The 24,069-nt window shown below is 33.7% G+C and overlaps 1 protein-coding gene and 1 long non-coding RNA gene across 3 annotated transcripts in view; both read right to left on the bottom strand.

Moving 5' to 3' along the window:
- Positions 1-23,490, bottom strand: part of LOC148307777 (deleted in lung and esophageal cancer protein 1-like) — a 30,370-nt gene extending 6,880 nt beyond the window's left edge. For both annotated transcript variants that reach the window (XM_088262906.1, XM_088262907.1), the window contains exons 1-13: positions 23,285-23,490; positions 22,836-23,186; positions 11,415-11,536; positions 10,725-10,967; positions 9,516-9,627; positions 9,323-9,429; positions 8,294-8,503; positions 5,560-6,793; positions 5,019-5,151; positions 4,805-4,933; positions 3,974-4,120; positions 2,241-2,386; positions 1,487-1,673 (exon numbers count right to left, since the gene is read on the bottom strand). In XM_088262906.1, coding sequence (XP_088119032.1) covers positions 1,487-1,673; positions 2,241-2,386; positions 3,974-4,120; positions 4,805-4,933; positions 5,019-5,151; positions 5,560-5,805 — 988 coding nt within the window. In that variant the 5' untranslated portion in view covers positions 5,806-6,793; positions 8,294-8,503; positions 9,323-9,429; ... (3 more) ...; positions 22,836-23,186; positions 23,285-23,490. The remainder of the gene's footprint in view (positions 1-1,486; positions 1,674-2,240; positions 2,387-3,973; positions 4,121-4,804; positions 4,934-5,018; positions 5,152-5,559; positions 6,794-8,293; positions 8,504-9,322; positions 9,430-9,515; positions 9,628-10,724; positions 10,968-11,414; positions 11,537-22,835; positions 23,187-23,284) is intronic.
- On the bottom strand, positions 21,038-22,410 carry LOC148307778 (uncharacterized). Its single transcript, XR_015837798.1, has 3 exons — positions 22,272-22,410; positions 21,844-21,974; positions 21,038-21,206 (listed from the first exon to the last, which is right to left on the bottom strand). It is a non-coding gene; the product is annotated as an uncharacterized LOC148307778 (long non-coding RNA).
- Positions 23,491-24,069: the final 579 nt, after the last annotated feature.

Raw genomic sequence — 24,069 nt, 5'->3', positions numbered from 1 at the left:
AAATAACTAAAAGATTGCACAAAACTATAGACGAATAATCCAATCTGAAGTATTTCAAATACTGAAAAAATATTTGAAATATTTGATCATTCCAAGTTATCCATGGTCTTCTAAATCTATTCCCCACTGCATTTGCCTCATAAATTTGTTTTACTTTTCTTTTTTCACTCATTTGTTCCACATCCCCAAACCATCTCAAGACCCCTTTTATTAATTTAACCGATAATGCCTTCCATTCTTTCCATATATCACCATTCGAACATATATCATACATTGTTTTGTGATCATAAATACTTTTATTCCAGCCCAGATGACATACAAAAGATATGTTTATAACAACCAGTCTGATGATGTCGATAATGACGAAACCCGTTCACTGGTCAAATAAAATAAAAGTGGGAAAAACTTAATAGTTTTATTACATACAAAAAGTAAATAAAATATTGTCCGCCTCCATAGTGTAATGGTCAGCACGCTCGGCTATCATACTGGAGGTACCGGGTTCAATTCCCAGGAGGGGTCAAATAAATTAAAGTGATTTTTCACTATAATATTTATTCATTATTACACTGGACTGGTACCTGAAGCGGAGGTCTAATCATTCCTTCACATGTTAACGATCAAGATAACAGTGCATATATGATCGGGTGCGGATGAGGGTTCGGAGAAGGGAAAAAAAATATTAAGAAGTTTTAATCAAAGGTAAGAATGATGCTTTCGATTTCAAATTTTGCTATAATTATTTATTGAAAAAACAGATCTAAGTACCTTCTTTTTTTAAACATATAACTCATACAATACATATTTGCTAACTTTTTTCATTTTCACCTTTTTGATTTTTGTTTTGTGTTCAAATCAAATACTTGTTTATTTTTTATATATATATAAAAATGATGCACTTATAATCTAATTTTATTTATAATGTCTATTGTATTCTTGCCAGTGCCCTTTCTTAAACTTAAAATATAATGTTTACACACACAGGCCTTTGTGGGATCTTTTTTTGTAATTTTTTTTTAAATGTACTTGTATTTTCAATATATTGTGAAATGCAAAAGAATTTAAAATAAAGAGGAGAAAAAAATGCATATTTCGCTCACTCCTTTCAAGAACGTCATAATTAAAAAAAAACTTGATTTTTCAGAATGTTTTTAAAGTTTGAAAATAAAATACAATGTATTAAAAATAAATATCAAGCTGCCTACTGATCTTTTTACTGTGCAACAGATCTTCTTAAGTAAAACCTGAAGATTTTTTCTCCATTTGAAAAATATTAAGTTCATTTAAAAAAATAATTATAAAATAACTTTTCTTCAAAATGAAAAGACAACACTTTCTGCCCTGTAGCGGGTAAATATTAAGTTAAAAATATGCCTCTTTTGCTGGGATATAGTACATTTTCTGGACATTCCGAAAACACGCACAACTGAAAATTGTCGATTTTTGATTTATGACGTTCTTGAAAGGAGTGAGCGATTTGTCTAACCTTCATTGTCGAATATATGCCAGTTGACGAATATTGGGACGCTGGAAGTATTGGTCACCATGAGGAATCTCTTGACATCCGGACTCCCGATGATGTGAGAACCATACCTCAAGTCTTCAGCAAGTTTCAGGGGATTATCAGCAACTTTTGCTACCACCTGAACGGGTAGGACTTCGAGCCCTTCTATCTGCAATTAATGGACCGTAATTTAAAATGAAGGATACTTATTACATGATAACCATATGATATATCTTGATATCTCAAAGTAGATGAAGAGGAATATGGAAGTCTGTATATGTAGAGGGGATTTGATCTGTCATAGGCTGGTTTAATTGATCACTTTATACAAGTGTAACATTCACCATTTCACCCATGATTGAAAACCACACTACTCAAATTTCGGAGGTTGTATTTTTCCTTATATTTACACCTTCTTTAAAATGTGAGTTCTCTGGACCATCTATGGCCGAGTTGAGTAAGTTTTTTTTTATTTCTTTATGAATTGCATGTAAAATTCTTGGCTAATTTTTTTACGTACCTTTATAGATACATGCATGAGGCCATATAAATAAAAATGTTACAAAAAAGTATAAAAACGTTATAAATATTGTTATAAAAAAGTGCATGTCAGATCTCGTGTGGTGGTGGCGGGTAGTATTGTTTGCATGCTCAAAACTGGTAGTGAGTGGCGAGTGGTTTTATACTAATATTACTAACATTTTTGTAAAAAATATATAAAAGTATTAAAAACTACCTGAATTTGAATGGAGTCGAGGTAGATGCCCCAAGTATTGGCCAGCATCTCAATATGTACCCTTTCTGTACCGTAAGGGGGAAGTTGAGAGGAACTGGACCTAGTCAGTATGCCGAAACCAGCGTGGTCTGCAGGGGCTATTCCAACTACATATAAATATATTTTGCATATTAAAAGCATTGATAACTTTGTGGTATGGTAATAAAACATATAAACATAAAAAAATTATCAATATGTAAATTTTGTTTAAATATCAAATTGTAATCATTGTAAATTTTGTATCATTGTAAATCATTGTTAATATGTAAATTTTGTTTAAATATCAAATTGTAATCATTGTAAATTTTGTATCATTGTAAATCATTGTTAATATGTAAATTTTGTTTAAATATCAAATTGTAATCATTGTAAATTTTGTATCATTGTAAATCATTGTTAATATGTAAATTTTGTTTAAATATCAAATTGTAATCATTGTAAATTTTGTATCATTGTAAATCATTGTTAATATGTAAATTTTGTTTAAATATCAAATTGTAATCATTTTATTTTAATGACATGTTGATGGAATGATTTCCCAAACCAGTAGTCACAAATAAGTGTTTATAAAAGTGGTATTACACAAAGTGAACAATGGATAATAAGCAGAGTGTTTTATGTGTAAATAATTAAAAAGAAGTAATAATAATAAGTAGCGAAGTAGACTCGAAAGTGAAGAAGATTTGGGGGCCACATGAGCTTTAGTACTCTCTTATGGTGGAGAAATTCCAAAAGAAGTTTCTAAGGTATCTCTACATGAGATTATTATCCTTGACTCTACCCGACCGAATTTTTCCAGGGTATGCTTGGCTACAATAGTTTAGAGACTAGAAGGAATGTGTTACAATAATTAAAGAAAACACTTTGTTTTTTACCACTTGAGTTTTATTATAGACTACATGTTTCAGAAGTTAAACTTCCATCATTCAGGTCTGTATAATAATTGACATTATACAGATAACTGTTATTATACAGACCTGAATGATGGAAGTTTAACTTCTGAAACATGTAGTCTATAATAAAACTCAAGTGGTAAAAAACAAAGTGTTTTCTTTAATTATTGTAACATGTCTTACCACAAAGTTAATGCCGAAACAATAAATAAAATACAAGGAATGTGTATTTGATTACACATTTTTATCAATCGTTGAGCGGTATGATCGATAATCCTCGTAGTATTGGTCTGTATGTTCCCGATAGTTACCTAAGACAGCGTTGGCATGGATTGTTTCACATTCCTATATACAGGACCAACCTGATGATGGTTATGCCTGTAGGAAAAGCTACGGCTGTGCTGAAAAATATCACTAAGGATGATTTATTCCATGTCTCTGAGGGGTTATTCCTAAGCGGGATTCTTCTACAACCTTAACAATTTATTTACTTGTAATTTGTTATCTTTATTTTTACTTTGTAATTTGTGTTATTAATATATATGCCTTAAATGTAAGTTTATCATGTATATGTTAATTGTTTAACGTATTGAATTGAATTGAATAATTTTTAACACATTGTTTTCAGGCAGTTTTTTCATTAACCCCGGCCCTAATTATACTCGGACAGTCTGCCGCCCCAATTCCGATCTGTTATTTTTTGGCGTTTCTCGTGCTTTACCAAAAGTAAGCAAATAGGGGCATGTGTAATTTTTACAAATTTGTGTGAGGTAAGTTAAAAATTTCAAAGAAAAATCTTACCGTAGTTCTTATGGTTGATCTTGGCTTCGATGCTTGCCACAATATCTTTTGGAGTATCCTTATAAACTGCAGGGAAACTGGTCACACTGACATTGAAGAATGTTGGAATGGGTGTCTTGTTTCGTAATAAAATAGTTCGGGATACAACTTTAAAAAAAAAATTATAATTTACACAAATAATAAATTCATACATATTTTGATATACATATCCTTCTTCCAACCTTTATCCACAGCCAATGGTGCAAAGGGCACTGCATCATATTGACACAGTGATATATTGATCGTTGCTTACATGAAGGTGAGGTGATTAGTCCTATGCTTCTTAGTGAAATACCATACTTTACAAATTATAAGATACATATACATATTAATTTTTAACAAAATTAACTTTTTCCAAAATGTTGTTACTACAGAATTTTGGGACTCTAGAATCGAAGTAGGAGTGGGGGGGTGTTTGCTTCAGAAAACATTACATTACACAACTGTAATGTGTTTTTGTGTACTACAAATACACTTGTGGTGTTGTGTGGTGGACTACATTATTTATTGTACGATTTCCATGACTACAATGTTGCCAGATAAAGATAGGTTTTCCGTGGCTTCCAATATATGGTCATTTTATTTTATACACTGCCCATTTTTATATTAATTTCAAGTATAAGATACACACCTCAATTTTGGAGGCAATTTTTTAAAGCGAGAAGTACGTCTTATAGTCCGCAAAATACAATATAAAATAAATATTAAACTGAAAAATAATTTCTTATTTTTGACCCCCCTGATAATCGCACTTACCATTACACTACAGAGGCTGACGATACGTATGCATACCTTTATTGAGAGGAAACTGGAAAATTTCAATATTGGGTATGAAGAAAATGGGAGCCAAGAGTGTTTCAAATCCAAAATATGGCAAAAGAGTATCTCCAATAACTTCTGGCAAAAATCCTTCATCGCCATCTTAAAACAGAAAAAAATAGCATTCAGTAAACATTACAAATTAAAAATGTAATTAATATTATTTTAAAAGAATTCATTGGTTTACCTTCCCCTTGCATTTCTAAATCCCAACCTGGAGGATAATCTTCCTCAAATAAATTGGTATTATTACTTACAGGTCCTAAATTCCCGGGGGTTATATTTGCGTTCATTGAATAAATGTTAAGTGCATCTGAAGACTATAAAGAAATATTTAAACGTCATTATTTGAAATGAATCATTATCAAATTGAATTATTAATTCATTTCATTTTATTTATTTATGGATAAATACACATTTTGTCCGCCTTCGTGGTGTAATGGTCAACGTGTTTAGCTACCGTGCTGGTGGTCCCGGGTTCGATTCCCAGGGGGGGGGGTGAAAATACATATTAGTGATTTAACACTGTAATATTTATTTAATATTACCCTGGACTGGTTCCTGAAGCGCAAGAGTGATCACCTTGCCTTCATGTAAGTAATGATCAAGATAACACTGCGTCAATTTGATGCAGTGCCCTATGCACCATTAGGTGCGGATAAGGGTTATAAAAAATAAAATAAAACATATTCTTCATATTAATAATTAAAAAGACAAATCGACCTTACCTCTTCATCACCCTCGAAATACTCATTTGATTTCGACCATGTGATCCAATCAAGTGCAAAATCATAATTGTCATCAAAAGTGTTTTGAATTTTGAAATCAACATATAGATTTTCCACATAGCAGGTTAGACCCAAGGGTAGGAACTGTTCCATCTGTCCAACAGTACAAGGAATTATGAAGTCCCTGATCAAGGCTTTACGTTTAGGAATAATGTGGATGTATATTTCATCAATTGAATGGCCCATTATTATTCCACTGCTTGGAGAAATAGTGACGATTAGATCCTCATTGTCACTACCTTAAAAAAAATGCACAATGTACCTGTATGTTGTTATATCAAAAAAGTGAAAAGATCATAATGAAAAGGTTATTGAATAAGGTTTAAGCATAATATAAAACTGGCAGTTCATAATGGAGATCTATTGTAGTATCGACACTGATATATGGAAGCAAAACATGGAATTGGCAAAAGAAGAAAATAAATCGTGTTGTAATTATTATTTTGGTAATATATATATGGTGTTGAAAAACAAAAATAAAATACAAAAACTACAATTAAATAATTGTGAATCGTATTGAAAAATAAAAATCACTAATGGACTTGATATGAAATATCATATGTGTCTCAACTTGATATGAAACATCATTCTTATTATATAAAAGGATATGCTTACGACCTGGCATTTGGCTGACTCAGGGATCACCTTTTACGGTTGTGTAACGTTAACGATTCTGCCCATTATTGAACACCCATATTGCATTAATTTTTGGAACATGTATATATGCATTACAAGTGATTGAAAATGCTACTTGCGTGTGAATGCGAGTAGCATTTTCAACAGATTCAAAATCCAAAGAACAATATATGTTTCATATCAAGACACCTTTAATATTCACACATCATCCGTAGGGTGAATAATCCAATGTCTGATTTACTAAATAATAGTAAAATTGTAAAAATACATGCCTATAGGTTCGCCCCATTTGTACTCCATAAAAACTGGAGTGGTGTTTCTAAGTCTAACGGTCACCACTTCTCGAATGCCGACGTAGAGGACATAAGGGAGAGAGAGCCTTGCTAAGGGCGCTATGTATGGAGGTGCGCCGAGATTGTCTGATCGGGGTAAATACTCCATTCGCGTATTCCTCACAGGGACTAGATGTAATTTAGGCGCCGCAATATTGATGTGGATTGAAAGGTTCATCTGCACAAGACCTTGGTTTACATCCAAACTGTTAATAAAAGATACATCATTAGTAGAACGATTGATTGATGTACAAAGCACACATCGCTCACCCCTTTCAAGAACGTCATTATAAATTAAAAATCGTCAATTTTCAGTTGTGCATGTTTTCGGAATACCCAGAAAATGTACTATATCCCAGCAAAAGAGGCATATTTTTAACTTAATATTTACCCGCTACAGGGCAGAAAATATTGTTTTTGCATTTTGAAGAAAATGTATTGTTTAATTATTTTTTAAATATACTAAATATTTCTCAACTGGAGAAAAAACCTTCAGGTTTTACCTAAAAAGATCTGTTGCACAGTAAAAAGTTCAATAAGTGGCTTGATATTTATTTTTAACACATTGTGTTATATTTTTTAAACTTTAAAAACGTTCTACTGAAAAATAATTTTTTTTTATTTATGACGTTCTTGAAAGGAGTGAGCGACATTAGTTTATGTGTAAAAATTTTATTAAATTTTAAAAATCCCGCTTACACGCTTAATCTGACACTGCAGACTTTGTGTGGGAATGCAAATATTTTATTTGCAACAAAAAATGTAAAGTGGTGTATGCTGGTGTTTTCTTTTTAAATACAGAATAACAAAATGCATATTTTTATCATTGGTGTGAATGAATCTATTGTTATAATGATTTTTTCTACATTAATACAGAAACTGCAATCTAGCAAATATAAGCAGTATTTATTTATTTATTTTTCACTAAATAAATAATTACTTATTACAATTTACAATTATGTGACCTTACTGGGTTTTCCCATGCCGAGGGTAAGTTTTACAATACTTATTTACCAAACTATATGAAAGAAAAATATTACTCCACAAGAACTTTAACCTTTATTTCTTTTAAAGGCTACTTTAATTTACCTTGCAGTGCTTGTATGTACTACGCTGGGCATCTTAAAACACAAATGGCAACAACATAAAAACCTGCGGTTTATCCGAATGCGCGTTATAAAAGACACGTTATAACCGGCTTCTACTGTACTAAATTATAAAAATAATATGAAAAGAAAATTGTTTATGTCATCCAATCAAATAACACATGATCGAATGATGCCATCTATTTCGGATCTACCCACCTCCATTATCCATTTGTGAATAGCTCTTTTATACTTAGTTTCATTATTTAACGACTTTATGGATAATGGGTTATACAACTTTATTGGATTATGTATAATCAGAGTTCTTTAGAACTAAAGAGGTATGTGTTAGATTTTGTTTGATGTGTTTCTGTATTTTGGATCATGTGGTTCTATGGACATTTCCATAAAGTGTGTTAATTGTGACTTATATGCTTTGCAGGGAGGTGGTTTCTCGTGATATATGAGAGTGATTCTGAAATGCATATGTAAGGATTGTTCAGCTTATAGTCGTTTGAATGTCATCTGTATGAGATTTCTAAATATCAAAATATGATTGAAATTCAGATAAGCTGCTTCGATGGTCAATCGGAATTTCCAAAAAAATATGTGAGAACTTACATGATAGTTTCATCCCAGGTGAAGGGAGATGTGAGGGAAAAAATGAATTCGCAAGAAGCCTCATTATTTGCACCAATAGATAATTTTTCTGGGATAATTTCCACAAGCAATGACTTGCGAGCGATGCATTCTCTGGTCCACAGTAAATCTACGCAATCATCGCTACAATTTTGTATTAAAACAGTTCTCTTCACCACTGATGTAATCGGACTGAAATTAATTTTCAATAAATTAAACATGTAATATTACTTTATTTTTTAACCAGCTTTCATAACTACCTTGAAATGTATCCTTATCTATCAAAATCAGTAAAATTCACAAAATACGAGTTCAAGAAAAATATGTTTTTTTACATCTTCCTTTAATTTAACATTTCTATAAAATAAAATTTTAGAAATTTCAAATATTCAGTGCATATAACATAAAATCAAAATATCTAAATTGTGGACTGATTTCAGTATACAAACACAAATGGCAGAATGGAAAATACTTTTTTGTAACTTGATATTGTTTAAAAACAGAGATGCAATGTTCTGTAATTAATATACTGACATGAGACTTTAAAACAAATCAATAAGGCTGCAGCTAAATGCGGATGCCCCAGAAATTCAGTGTGGAGGAATAAGCACATGAGAATTAAGAGTAAAATTAAGATATACAAAACATGTGTTTGACCAATAGCCACTTATGGAATTGAGGCAAGGGCAGATACTTCTACGGCGAAATCTCCACTTTGAGCCTCTAAGATGAGAACTCTCTGGTCTATAAATGGAAACATATTGCGAGACTGCGTAAGAAACATTAATGTCCGGAGCATGTGTAAGACTAAAGATATCATGAGGTGGGGACAGCAACGGAAGCGATACTGGAATGAGCATGTTAACGAAATATCAGAAAACAAGACTTCTATGTATTGCCCTTCAAGGAAACCCCAAAGAACGCAGACCCCCAGGCAGACCCCCCGAAAAGGTGGAGATATAGCTGGTAGTCGATATCAACTACTATTACAAATAAAATTAATATACTTACTTCGATAAAGGCTCACCGAGCAATTCAATGACACACGGATCTATGAACACAACCGGGTTTTTTACTTCTAGCCACACCTCAATCTCATACGCCAATACGTCATATTTCTAAAAACACCAAATTTTTTTATTAGTTATAATTAATTATTTTAATACTTAAGTATGTGAAAAATAAAATATAAAGCATGTTTTACTTCGGCAACATACGTAGATTCGAGGTCTTGAATGGAGTATTTTGTGGTTATCAGTCGTTTCATTTTGAAATCATCAGGAAAACTTTCTTCGGGTACATCCATTATAATCAATCTGTAATTAGCGGTTAAAACATAATAAGTCTTCGGTCTACCAAAATTTGTTTAATACATTCACAATTGTGACTCCTGTGGCAGGTAAATTCATATTCTCTCATTTGTAAAGTAATAGATACACAGATGTGTACAGCTAAATAAGAACATCCAACATCATTGTATAAAAAATACGGTGTGGTATAAGACTCAAGGTAATCTTTCAAAATATCAGTTTTAGATCTTGAGGTTTGAAGATTAGAATTGATATGTAAATAAATCTGTTTATTTTAATATATATTAAAGGTGTCCCAACTGAAATGAAGCGTCTTTTCTTTCATCTTTTGTTTTATTGTTTTTTTTAAGAAGATGGAAGTGTAGATTTATGTGTAGATTTGGGTTTTATTTGTCACACTTTAAAATGCAGATTTGCAATATTGGCATTGGCATGAAGATTATTATTATATATATATATATATATATATATATATATATATATATATATATATATATATATATATATATATATATATATATACATATATACATATATACATATATATATATATATATATATATATATATATATATATATATATATATATATATATATATATATATATATATATATATATATATATATATATATATATATATTTATATATATACATGTATATATATATATATATATATATATATATATATATATATATATATATATATATATATATATATATATATATATATATATATATATATATATATATATATATATAAATATATATATATTTATATATATATATATATATATATATATATATATATATATATATATATATATATATACATATATACATATATACATATATACATATATACATATATACATATATACATATATACATATATACATATATATATATATATATATATATATATATATATATATATATATATATATATATATATATATATATATATATATATAACATATATTATCAATTTATTAGGCTTGTGATAGTTGTTGAGTTGCATGTGTTGTACGGAAGGAGTTTCAATCCAAATTTGGACCAATTCTACAGATAAGTAAATAATAATGGTACCAGTCAATCGACTTACCCCAAAATAGCAGAGTACTTTCCAGGTTCAAAACCTTCCGAGGATACGTCAATATCAACTGGGAAATGAACATCCTCTTCCAGCAAACCACCTTCTGGAGACATGTGACAAAGTCCTCCGCAACGATTTAAGCAAAACCCCCCGCACCCGTCTTTGCAGCACCCAACCTGCCTGTCAAGCCATGGAGCCCTGTCGGTACCGTTGGATTGACGCCAAACCCACCTTATTTTATGAGGAATTTCACTGAAAAGTTAACACTTATGACAACAATTTGTCAGGCAGTTTTTTCCTAAAACCCGACCCTAATCAGTATACTAAAAAGGGTGGTTACTCACAAGTAACCACAAACCCTATTTCGATCTGTACAATATTTTTTGGAATCATATTAATACCCCTTACAAAGGGTGAAAGACATCACATTAGATGCAGGAGAAAAAAGCTAGTGTAAATAGTTTGAGTTACAAATACACCAGAAAGAAACCCAGCCTTGCAGGACTAGTTAATATGACCTACACATTAGCTATTGTATTTTTTGTATGTTGACATATTATCCACACAGTAATGAATACCTAAAGGGGTTCATCCTCTGCCTACCCCTAATACAAAAAGATGTGCTAGTTAGTTATCTAAAACTATCCACAGCCAAATAATCAATTGATAGAATAAGAAGAAGAAAAAACATTCACATACCTAATGTTCCTTATTATGAAATTAAGGTTGCGCACTTTGTTCGGAAAAATTGTTCCAAGGTCCAGAAAATATTCGCACAAATCATCGCCATCAATATCAATATCGTGTATTTTATTCGGAAGCTAAAAAAATATTTTAATTTTTTTAAATAGACTCAATAAAAAAAAACGCAAGAAAACCCACGACTTGCAATCTGCAATTTTGATAGCCGAATACAATTGATTTTGACATTATAAAATAATGATTTTAAATTTTCGGAATTAGAAATACGTAATAATTAAAAGTTATTAGCAATGCGATATCATGTGAATTGCAGCCTAAAGTATCTAATATGCATGTACGAAATAGTTAAGTTATTCCACGTACATAATACTCGTAGGCATTGCTAAGTTATATTTAATTTGCTTTTAAATTACTTTTTTATACGTATATAATACTCGTAGACATTGCTAAGTTATATTTAATTTGCTTTTAAATTACTTTTTTATACGTATATAATACTCGTAGACATTGCTAAGTTATATTTAATTTGCTTTTAAATGATCATAACTAAGATAAGGATTTTATTTTTATTAATTGTTTTGATATAATTATACATGTGTGAACATAAACAACAACAAAAATAGAAATTGAAAAAAATATATATGGACAAGATGTACATATTTGAAAATTTTTGAATTTTGATTACAATATTTGAACCATAGATAAAATTTGTTTTGTATGTAATGCTGGTCACTCACGACGAGGAAAATAGTAGATTTTGTTACATTTTCTCTGGTTTTGTAACGTTCAAGTACGAATTTTGGAAAGACGAAAGATTTCACTGCCAACCTGGCGATGTGACGCGAACAGGGGGGGTCGACTCGCAAACGTCAGATTGTTCAAAAAACGACCAGAAAATGACGAGACACACTAATACACTAACAAAAACACCTAAACGGGAACGAAAAATACGAGATACCAACAAGTTGTTCAAATATTTCAAATAAATATAGACAGACTATGGTTATGGACAATTATCGATAGAAAAATAGAAATCCGTCTATGAAGAACTTCATAATATTGAGTATTATGCCAAAGTTAAAGTTAAATTTTGCGTATGAAAGTGTAGTTTTTCTTACTTAACACAACGATCCCTTGAACTTCTGCAGCACCCCCCAAATGCAAAAAATTTAAAAACGCCTAGCCAGACTTCCAAAACGCCCACAAAGGGGCGCTGGCACCCCCGTTAAAGAACATAACTTCAGAAAGTGGTGGGCACTCCTTCCGCCTTTTTAAAATATTGTATTTTCTAGAATTTTAAATATAATATAGTAATTTGAAAATTCTATCGTTTTTGTTTTTGTTGAAAAGCCTTATATTTATACAGAGTTTGGGATAATAATTTCAAAAAAGTTACCATTACCATTTACCATTGTAAGGTTGAGTTGAGTAACCATTATTAATCGCCTTAACTCTTTTTATAAATGTCGCGTTTTAGCCGTGACCTTTCTATTTTTGTTTACACTAAAATAAATAAATTTAGATAGTGAAATATCTTCTTTGTAATATTAATATTATAATTTTGAAAATATGTTATACAACAAATTTCAATATAAATACCATTTAACCTGAAAAATGAATGATAAATATTTCGGCGGGTGGATTTGACATTCAGCCGCGGCGAAGTCACGCCCAGCCGGGAGCTTAGTACTTCTAGCCGTTTACGTCACTTCCGGCCGCTGGCGAATATCACTTCCAGCCATAAAAAATCGAGGTAGTTGGCGGTCTTTATATAAAATAGTTAGTCTGTGGACGCGAAATCGAATACCTACAGCGCCATCATTAGTATATGATATTTGTATATAAGCTTCGTTCGAGTCTGGCCGGGCGACCGTCATGAATTCATTGCACAAACTAATTTATATAATTCATTGTAAACGATAAATGACACGCCGGGTGATCTCGTGTTGAAAATAACTATTATGTATTGGAAATGTGAGTACTTCATTATTGGTAAGGCGTTTCCTCTCATTCCGCCGTTTGCTAAACAGCTGTCAAACAAATTACGCAAGAAATTTGTCTCGACTGCTGCTCAAATAAGCGCTAATTAGAAGAAATATGTATTCTATAACCTCCCGAATGACCCCATCAACAGCATTGCAGGTAATCAACTGTTTTTGTTGTTGTTTTTCATGCCTGAAAAACTGTGCAATCTTCTTTGTGTGAAATGTCATTCTGACAGTCCGTTGACAGCGAGTCTGTTTTTATTATCGTTTTTATGTTATATTTTAGGTAAAGTACGGACAACCGACTCTGAGCTGTCGGCAGAGCCACCTGGGAAATTTCGGAACATTGTCGGGATGGCAGAAGCCGAGTTTAAATATCCTTTAAAGAAAATACCCTGCGTGTCCAGCGCTCAAGAGGTGAACGATTAAATGTTATTTGAAGCCCACCTTTCATAAAGAGTTACACTAATCGCGCCATATCATCCGAGCATGGACTCGTAAGAAAGAAGCCAAACATAATTACAAGTACATTTATTGTCATATAATGTTGTTTATTGCAATATATGCATATAAAATAAGATTCAACAAACACAAAAGATGTCATTCAAAAATAACTACAGCACGTGGCGTATAGATTTTGAAATGGTTTTCCAGTTTTACTTATACAGTTACAAATGTCAATTTACTAGTGGGTGCAATGCTTGGCCATGTTTTGTTCACAAAGAAATAGGTATGGATGATAATTAATAAATAATATTGGATATATGATGTAAGAAGACCAGCCCGCCGAAGCTTGCAATCGCAATACCGGACTGGACTCTTGATGCTGACAAATTTTCAGCCCCCATCTGTGCTCCACGAGCAGTTTTATGATGAGGTTGGAACTCTTCATATCAGCCCCTCCGGGAAGCCTGCCACTGTATACCTTATAAGACCATCTCAGTGTATACTGGTGTCTGATATCCTCATAATCGGAGATCGCTCAGTGGGTCGTAATGCTCGCAATTATTTTTCAAACATAAAAACTAATTCTGTAACTTTGTTACCTTTTCAGACGATGCAAGATGCAACTATTGGCAAATGACTTGTCGCGGCAGAAGGGTTCCATTTCCCCCATTGTGTTGGCGCTTTGGACAGTTTCATTTCCTAGCGCTGGATCAGAATATATAAACTACAGAGGACGATTCGGCATTGTTTTATTTGGATGTGTAGCCAGTAATTACTGTTTTAGTGTTTGCAGATATGTATAGGCAGATAGATGATATAACCATGAAACGTGTGTTATTGCACAATTTTCTTGGGAGTTATTCATCGTGACTAATATATGTATACTCTCCCCCCTGAAAATAAACATATTATGCTCTTAAATATGTTTTTATTTTGTTCATTAATGACCGAGATCCTTGAAAAGTATCATCCTATCCCGCTCTCTGTGATCTTACAACATTGACCTTAATTTTTTACAGAAATGCAATCTAAAGTAACTAACTGACCATCACGCCGCTTCCGCAGGGATAGGCAGAGAGAATAGAACACCACACCACGCTACTCTTGTCTTTGTACACATTCTTCTTTACGCATCCCCTCACACATCCTCCTCCCAACCCTTATCCGCACCCCAAAGGTGCATAGGGCACTGCATTATATAGAAGCAGTGTTATCTTGATCGTTAAATACACGAAGGAAAGGTGATCAGCCTTTCGCTTCAGGTACCAGTCCAGGGTCATATTAAATATATATTTGACTGAAAAATCAATAATATTTATTGCGACCCTCTTGGGAATCAAACCCGGGACCTCCAGCATGGTAGCCTAGAGCGCTAACCGCTACACTATGGAGGCGGACCTCATACATACCCGCCGATTATTCGGATTCCTGAATTGACCACTTTCAATTATTTTAAATACTTGATCATGCCAAGTTTTGCCCGGTCATCCTCTGCTCATGTTCCCAACAAGATTCGCCTCATAAATTTCTTTTACAGTCCTTTCTTCACTCGTTCGTTTAGATCTTTTATAACTAACTAACTAACCATCACGCCGCTTCAGGCAGAGAGTATAGAACGCCACACCACTCTGTCTTTGCAAACATTCTTCGCCTCTTCCACGTTCATGCATCTCCTCATACATACCCGCCGATTACTACGACTCCCAACCTGACCACTTTCAACTATTTGGCATACCTGATCGTGCCATGTTTTTCTTGGTCTTTCTCGGCTCCTTTTCCCCATTACATTCGCCTCATAAATTTGTTTTACCGTTCTTTCCTCACTCATTCGTTCCACATGTCCAAACCATCTCAACGCACCTTTCTTAATTTTATTGATAATGGTTATCTCCGCTTTGCATTCCTTCCTTATTTCACTATTCGAACATCTATCATGCATCGTTTTGTCGCACATTCTTCTGAGAGATTGCATTTCGACTGCACTCAGTCTACTTTCATCCTTCTTTTGCCAACTCCATGTTTTACTTCCATACATTAGAGTTGGAACCAGGACTCCGTTGCGCACTGCCAGTTTAGCTTCCGCTGATAGGTTTTTATTTGCCATAACTGATATTATTAGAGGGTATTTCTTTTTCATCGACAATTTTAATGACTTCCTTTAATCTGACTCTATCGAATGCTTTAGTAAGACCTGCAAAGCAGAGGTAAGCTGTCTTATTGAACTCTCTTGCTTTTTTAACTATTTGTCTAACAACAAATATGTTGATATTATTTATGTCCGAGTTCACTCGGTTTCTCACCGTCACATATTTAGCATATTCTTCTGGTGACGGTGAGCTTCTGTATTTCAGATGGTTTTTCTTCGGCGAGTTCCTTGACTTCATCAGTACACCATTTTATCAATAATGATTATCTCAGCCCTGCATTCTTTCCTTCTTTCACCATTCGAACATCTATCATACATATTTTTGCCTCACATACAAATAATGTAAATAAAAATAAAAATAATAGCACAACCTGGCTGAACGGTGGAATACGCGTGAATAGCCAATAAATAAAAAAAAGACATTCATAACAACAGCAATGGGGGCGCGAGATAGAGACAGGCATGAATTAGAAAGAGATAGAAAGGCATTCGCCGGAGCTAGCGATTGAGTTTGGCTTAGTCCCCAGAACCAAAGATCAAAGACGAATATCTATTTACTTATATTTCTTCTTTTTTTATGGCTGTTCACGCTTCTAGCCAATGCGAGTTATTTTTTATTTATATATTATTATTTTACACTTTTTACAATTTTAAAAAAGATAATTGTTTGAGTTTTTATTATTTACAAAAAAAAAACTTCAATTTCATACTATTTCTGTGAGCCTAAGCGGCTCATTATTAGAAAGTGGTATCAAATTGTGGTAAAGTGGGTTCGAACCGAAAAACTTTGATTAAAAAATCCGAAACACTAACCACGGGACCACAACCCGATACGATTTGAATTCAAATGCAATTCGCCGCGCCGCACATAGGGGCAAGATGACTCGAAAACAACAAAAGCGCGGTCGTGCGGAACAGCTTTTGAAGATAGTTCTGAACGATGCAATCGCCGCAGAATTGAAAATCTAGGGAACTCCACTCTACTTTCACAACTAGGTTATGCAACGACAATGAATCTGAAAGCTTCTGGATAGCCAGTTGCATCCAAATTATTAGCAGAAATAAAAATTATTGCAAACAAGTTTGGGAGGTTAATAAGGTTGAGATGTTAGTGGAAAATGGAATGCTAATGCTGGAGAGGTCTGAAAGGAAGCCGTCATTAACTCTAGAACACTACCCTCAACTTTATAGGCATGAATACTACCGTGGGGTACCTGAGTACCCCGTAGATATTTATGAGTTAGAAATAAAACTATAAATTTATCAATTAATTTCTTGTATTTACTCAAATGTACTATTACTTAGGCCTACAAACAAAACAAATTGAAATAATTTTTAAAATTTTTGTTTGCAAAGATTGCATATTTTTATTTGATGGGTGCACAAATATGACGACGACAAGAGGAGCACGCGGTCCTCGATTTCCTATCTTTTATATGCGGACAGAAGCAGCAGCGATCAGGTTTGGTATCTCGAGGGACTGGTTCAGCAATGTCCATTTCATTTTTTAAAATACCATGTATAGATTTCCTTATATCCCGGGGCAAACATGGCCATTGTAATTTTTCTTGCATATACGGTGTTATAAGAGATTTTGCCATTTCCTTAAAAAATAGACGTCTTTTCGGAATGAGTTTCTTGTCTGGACTTCTTGACATAGTATAAAAAATCCAGGAGTTTACTCCTACTGTATTTAAGAGGGTATAGAAAATACACAAAGGCTATCTTCTCGTTTTTTCTAGACGTAGAATACTTTTTACTCATCTGGTCAAAAACATCTACCCACATTTTATTTTATTATAAAATGCTATAATTTCTGGCAGTAGTACTTTATTTTCTTCATTGATACGATACCACGAATGTCATCTTCATCGCCACTATCAGCGTATTTGCAAGCAACAAGAGTGGAGTAGTGATTTTGAGAATTAACACCAGGCTCTTCTAAAAGCTAAAATCTTGAATGAGGTCATCCAGTTCATCATCTGAAGCACCTCTAGTATTCATCTCCTCATTATCCAAATCTTCTAAAAACACTGCTTTTTCACCATCAGTTCTAAGACGTCGATTTGATCTATGAGACAAATGACTAACAAAAACGTAGATTACTTGTCATGGAAAATAACAAACTTATAAACATTTGTAAAAAGAATAATAAAAACACGATTTTAAGTGATAATAAAAACATAATATACCTAATAAAAGAGTTAAATATTTATTTCAAGAATAATATTTAATAAAACTTACCAATAAATAACAAAGTTCAGCCGCCTTCGAATTTGAAAAAACTTTGACAACTACTACCGTGGGGTTCTAGAGTACCCCGGAACACCCGCCCACACGTCTGTACCTGCGCGACACTTCGATGGACAGTTCGTCGCAGTAACTAATAATTAGAGATTAGCTTGAATGGCGCAAGTGTGGATACGATATTTTTTTAAATACTGGGTTTTTAAAATCCTGTGGGGTACTCCAGTACCCATGGTAGCGTTTAAGAGTTAAACGGGTGCCCAATGAAATAAGATCTAGGTCTCCAATTAATGCCCTGCAAGTGCAGGCCTCTGACGCCCCCTCGGAATTATTAACTATCATTTTTTTAAATCAGAATATTATATTTTTTAGTCGAAAATTTTAAGATAAATTTATATGTCAAGTATTGTCTTCTCAATCCAATTCCATTTTCTACTAACATCTCAATCTCATCGACCTCCCCTAACAAACAAAATTAATTGAAAATCATTTGTAAATGTGTATGAAATATATTAAATAACTCACTAAACAAACCAACTTAATAATGAAACTAACCCCAATTACAGGAAAACAAACGATTTCAATTCAAATCGTATCGGGTTGTGGTCCCGTGGTTAGTGTTTCGGATTTTTTAATCAAAGTTTTTCGGTTCGAACCCACTTTACCACAATTTGATACCACTTTCTAATAATGAGCCGCTTAGGCTCACAGAAATAGTATGAAATTGAAGTTTTTTTTTGTAAATAATAAAAACTCAAACAATTATCTTTTTTAAAATTGTAAAAAGTGTAAAATAATAATATATAAATAAAAAATAACTCGCATTGGCTAGAAGCGTGAACAGCCATAAAAAAAGAAGAAATATAAGTAAATAGATATTCGTCTTTGATCTTTGGTTCTGGGGACTAAGCCAAACTCAATCGCTAGCTCCGGCGAATGCCTTTCTATCTCTTTCTAATTCATGCCTGTCTCTATCTCGCGCCCCCATTGCTGTTGTTATGAATGTCTTTTTTTTATTTATTGGCTATTCACGCGTATTCCACCGTTCAGCCAGGTTGTGCTATTATTTTTATTTTTATTTACATTATTTGTATGTGAGGCAAAAATATGTATGATAGATGTTCGAATGGTGAAAGAAGGAAAGAATGCAGGGCTGAGATAATCATTATTGATAAAATGGTGTACTGATGAAGTCAAGGAACTCGCCGAAGAAAAACCATCTGAAATACAGAAGCTCACCGTCACCAGAAGAATATGCTAAATATGTGACGGTGAGAAACCGAGTGAACTCGGACATAAATAATATCAACATATTTGTTGTTAGACAAATAGTTAAAAAAGCAAGAGAGTTCAATAAGACAGCTTACCTCTGCTTTGCAGGTCTTACTAAAGCATTCGATAGAGTCAGATTAAAGGAAGTCATTAAAATTGTCGATGAAAAAGAAATACCCTCTAATAATATCAGTTATGGCAAATAAAAACCTATCAGCGGAAGCTAAACTGGCAGTGCGCAACGGAGTCCTGGTTCCAACTCTAATGTATGGAAGTAAAACATGGAGTTGGCAAAAGAAGGATGAAAGTAGACTGAGTGCAGTCGAAATGCAATCTCTCAGAAGAATGTGCGACAAAACGATGCATGATAGATGTTCGAATAGTGAAATAAGGAAGGAATGCAAAGCGGAGATAACCATTATCAATAAAATTAAGAAAGGTGCGTTGAGATGGTTTGGACATGTGGAACGAATGAGTGAGGAAAGAACGGTAAAACAAATTTATGAGGCGAATGTAATGGGGAAAAGGAGCCGAGAAAGACCAAGAAAAACATGGCACGATCAGGTATGCCAAATAGTTGAAAGTGGTCAGGTTGGGAGTCGTAGTAATCGGCGGGTATGTATGAGGAGATGCATGAACGTGGAAGAGGCGAAGAATGTTTGCAAAGACAGAGTGGTGTGGCGTTCTATACTCTCTGCCTGAAGCGGCGTGATGGTTAGTTAGTTAGTTATAAAAGATCTAAACGAACGAGTGAAGAAAGGACTGTAAAAGAAATTTATGAGGCGAATCTTGTTGGGAACATGAGCAGAGGATGACCGGGCAAAACTTGGCATGATCAAGTATTTAAAATAATTGAAAGTGGTCAATTCAGGAATCCGAATAATCGGCGGGTATGTATGAGGTCCGCCTCCATAGTGTAGCGGTTAGCGCTCTAGGCTACCATGCTGGAGGTCCCGGGTTTGATTCCCAAGAGGGTCGCAATAAATATTATTGATTTTTCAGTCAAATATATATTTAATATGACCCTGGACTGGTACCTGAAGCGAAAGGCTGATCACCTTTCCTTCGTGTATTTAACGATCAAGATAACACTGCTTCTATATAATGCAGTGCCCTATGCACCTTTGGGGTGCGGATAAGGGTTGGGAGGAGGATGTGTGAGGGGATGCGTAAAGAAGAATGTGTACAAAGACAAGAGTAGCGTGGTGTGGTGTTCTATTCTCTCTGCCTATCCCTGCGGAAGCGGCGTGATGGTCAGTTAGTTACTTTAGATTGCATTTCTGTAAAAAATTAAGGTCAATGTTGTAAGATCACAGAGAGCGGGATAGGATGATACTTTTCAAGGATCTCGGTCATTAATGAACAAAATAAAAACATATTTAAGAGCATAATATGTTTATTTTCAGGGGGGAGAGTATACATATATTAGTCACGATGAATAACTCCCAAGAAAATTGTGCAATAACACACGTTTCATGGTTATATCATCTATCTGCCTATACATATCTGCAAACACTAAAACAGTAATTACTGGCTACACATCCAAATAAAACAATGCCGAATCGTCCTCTGTAGTTTATATATTCTGATCCAGCGCTAGGAAATGAAACTGTCCAAAGCGCCAACACAATGGGGGAAATGGAACCCTTCTGCCGCGACAAGTCATTTGCCAATAGTTGCATCTTGCATCGTCTGAAAAGGTAACAAAGTTACAGAATTAGTTTTTATGTTTGAAAAATAATTGCGAGCATTACGACCCACTGAGCGATCTCCGATTATGAGGATATCAGACACCAGTATACACTGAGATGGTCTTATAAGGTATACAGTGGCAGGCTTCCCGGAGGGGCTGATATGAAGAGTTCCAACCTCATCATAAAACTGCTCGTGGAGCACAGATGGGGGCTGAAAATTTGTCAGCATCAAGAGTCCAGTCCGGTATTGCGATTGCAAGCTTCGGCGGGCTGGTCTTCTTACATCATATATCCAATATTATTTATTAATTATCATCCATACCTATTTCTTTGTGAACAAAACATGGCCAAGCATTGCACCCACTAGTAAATTGACATTTGTAACTGTATAAGTAAAACTGGAAAACCATTTCAAAATCTATACGCCACGTGCTGTAGTTATTTTTGAATGACATCTTTTGTGTTTGTTGAATCTTATTTTATATGCATATATTGCAATAAACAACATTATATGACAATAAATGTACTTGTAATTATGTTTGGCTTCTTTCTTACGAGTCCATGCTCGGATGATATGGCGCGATTAGTGTAACTCTTTATGAAAGGTGGGCTTCAAATAACATTTAATCGTTCACCTCTTGAGCGCTGGACACGCAGGGTATTTTCTTTAAAGGATATTTAAACTCGGCTTCTGCCATCCCGACAATGTTCCGAAATTTCCCAGGTGGCTCTGCCGACAGCTCAGAGTCGGTTGTCCGTACTTTACCTAAAATATAACATAAAAACGATAATAAAAACAGACTCGCTGTCAACGGACTGTCAGAATGACATTTCACACAAAGAAGATTGCACAGTTTTTCAGGCATGAAAAACAACAACAAAAACAGTTGATTACCTGCAATGCTGTTGATGGGGTCATTCGGGAGGTTATAGAATACATATTTCTTCTAATTAGCGCTTATTTGAGCAGCAGTCGAGACAAATTTCTTGCGTAATTTGTTTGACAGCTGTTTAGCAAACGGCGGAATGAGAGGAAACGCCTTACCAATAATGAAGTACTCACATTTCCAATACATAATAGTTATTTTCAACACGAGATCACCCGGCGTGTCATTTATCGTTTACAATGAATTATATAAATTAGTTTGTGCAATGAATTCATGACGGTCGCCCGGCCAGACTCGAACGAAGCTTATATACAAATATCATATACTAATGATGGCGCTGTAGGTATTCGATTTCGCGTCACATCGCCAGGTTGGCAGTGAAATCTTTCGTCTTTCCAAAATTCGTACTTGAACGTTACAAAACCAGAGAAAATGTAACAAAATCTACTATTTTCCTCGTCGTGAGTGACCAGCATAATAAAATGTTGCCTACTCGTTAGTAACTGTATTGAACAAAAATCGGTAGGCGAAGGAAGGAAAATTTGTGAAAAAAATGTGTAAGAATAAAGGTATCTAATATTTTCGCAACCAATGATTGGAGTTCAAAATCAACTAATAACATATGTAATCCTTAAACAAAACTTCACAAATGATATTCTAAAATAAATCATTAAAAAATATATATGTACCTACAAAGACGAAAGCATTGTAATAACGTGAGCTAAATTAGCAGCACTTACATGAATTTTTAGTGGTTTCCTGGGAAAACGGATAGCATCAGCAATCAAATGAACAAATCTCACTAAACCATTTGTGCAAACAATTGCCAACCTTTCCATGTGAAGGCCAAAAGACGAACATTTCGATGAAGTGTCATGACTATATTCTGGAGATATTTGGCATCCACCATTATTTTTACATTGAAAGCATACTGCACCTTCGAGACATGAACGACAATTCGGACAGCTTGTGCAAAGACATCGGGGATAAAACTGAAGCTTTAATTTTATAGTACCTTTCTTATCGAGAAAGAAATATACGGGAAAAATTGTAAAAGGTGGCGCCACCAACTTATTACATAGGCCAATATCCTAAAAGGAACAGTTTTGAAATATTGTTTAGTCAAATTATGCATGTGGATAAATATTTGGTAAAATTCTTTGCTAGTTGCTTATATGACAATGGTCACCTGAAATTTGCTTCTTATCCACGTTTCTTCTAAAACTATGAAGAAACTGGCTTCACCACCTTGATTATGAAATATTAAATCTCTTTCGATCTCACCACCAATAAGTGAAACCCCCAACTCTATGACGTCAACCTGCTCCTCATCATATTTTGAATTCCATGTCAAGTTCGAAGGTACTCTGTCTAACGGTCCTCCAATAACGTAACCTGAAAAATAAACGATGTAAGATTTACTGATGTTTTTTTTTCAAATCTGTAAATGATTATTAATGAGCTTTTATAAGAATACGAAGTCTAGTATGTATTTCTTTTCTCTTAAGAAATTTATATCGTTTAATATTTTATTTACATACCATCTATTATAGGAGGGTCATTCAAAGCCAAAATAGGGACGAACATTGATTCGCCACCTTGAATATTCAATTTCAATTCAATTTTATAACCATGCTCATTTATAGGGCTAAAAGTCACTAATAAGTAAAGTGACTTCCCTGGTGCAGCTGCCCAAGCCGCGCTTTGAAGAAGACGGTCACACCGAGTTTCTTTGAGATTATTATCAAAATCGTTATCATTTTGTGAATATTTCTTACTATTCATAAATTTTGTTATAATCGAAGTAATAAAATACTTTGATTGAGGCGGAATCACAGTAATTCTCCCAATTTTATTAGATATATTAGTAGCTTTTATTATATCCTGAAAGTTAAATATTTGATAAATTGGAAAATATTTTTAGTGAGTTTGTAAATTTTGGAAAGGATATTCATCAATATTGTTCATTAAAAA

The sequence above is a fragment of the Brachycentrus maculatus genome, unplaced genomic scaffold, assembly GCF_059751285.1.
Source record: "Brachycentrus maculatus isolate JH-2025_06_01 unplaced genomic scaffold, ASM5975128v1 h1tg000190l, whole genome shotgun sequence".
Classification (NCBI taxonomy): domain Eukaryota; kingdom Metazoa; phylum Arthropoda; class Insecta; order Trichoptera; family Brachycentridae; genus Brachycentrus; species Brachycentrus maculatus.
This window is presented reverse-complemented; position numbering and strand designations above follow the sequence as displayed.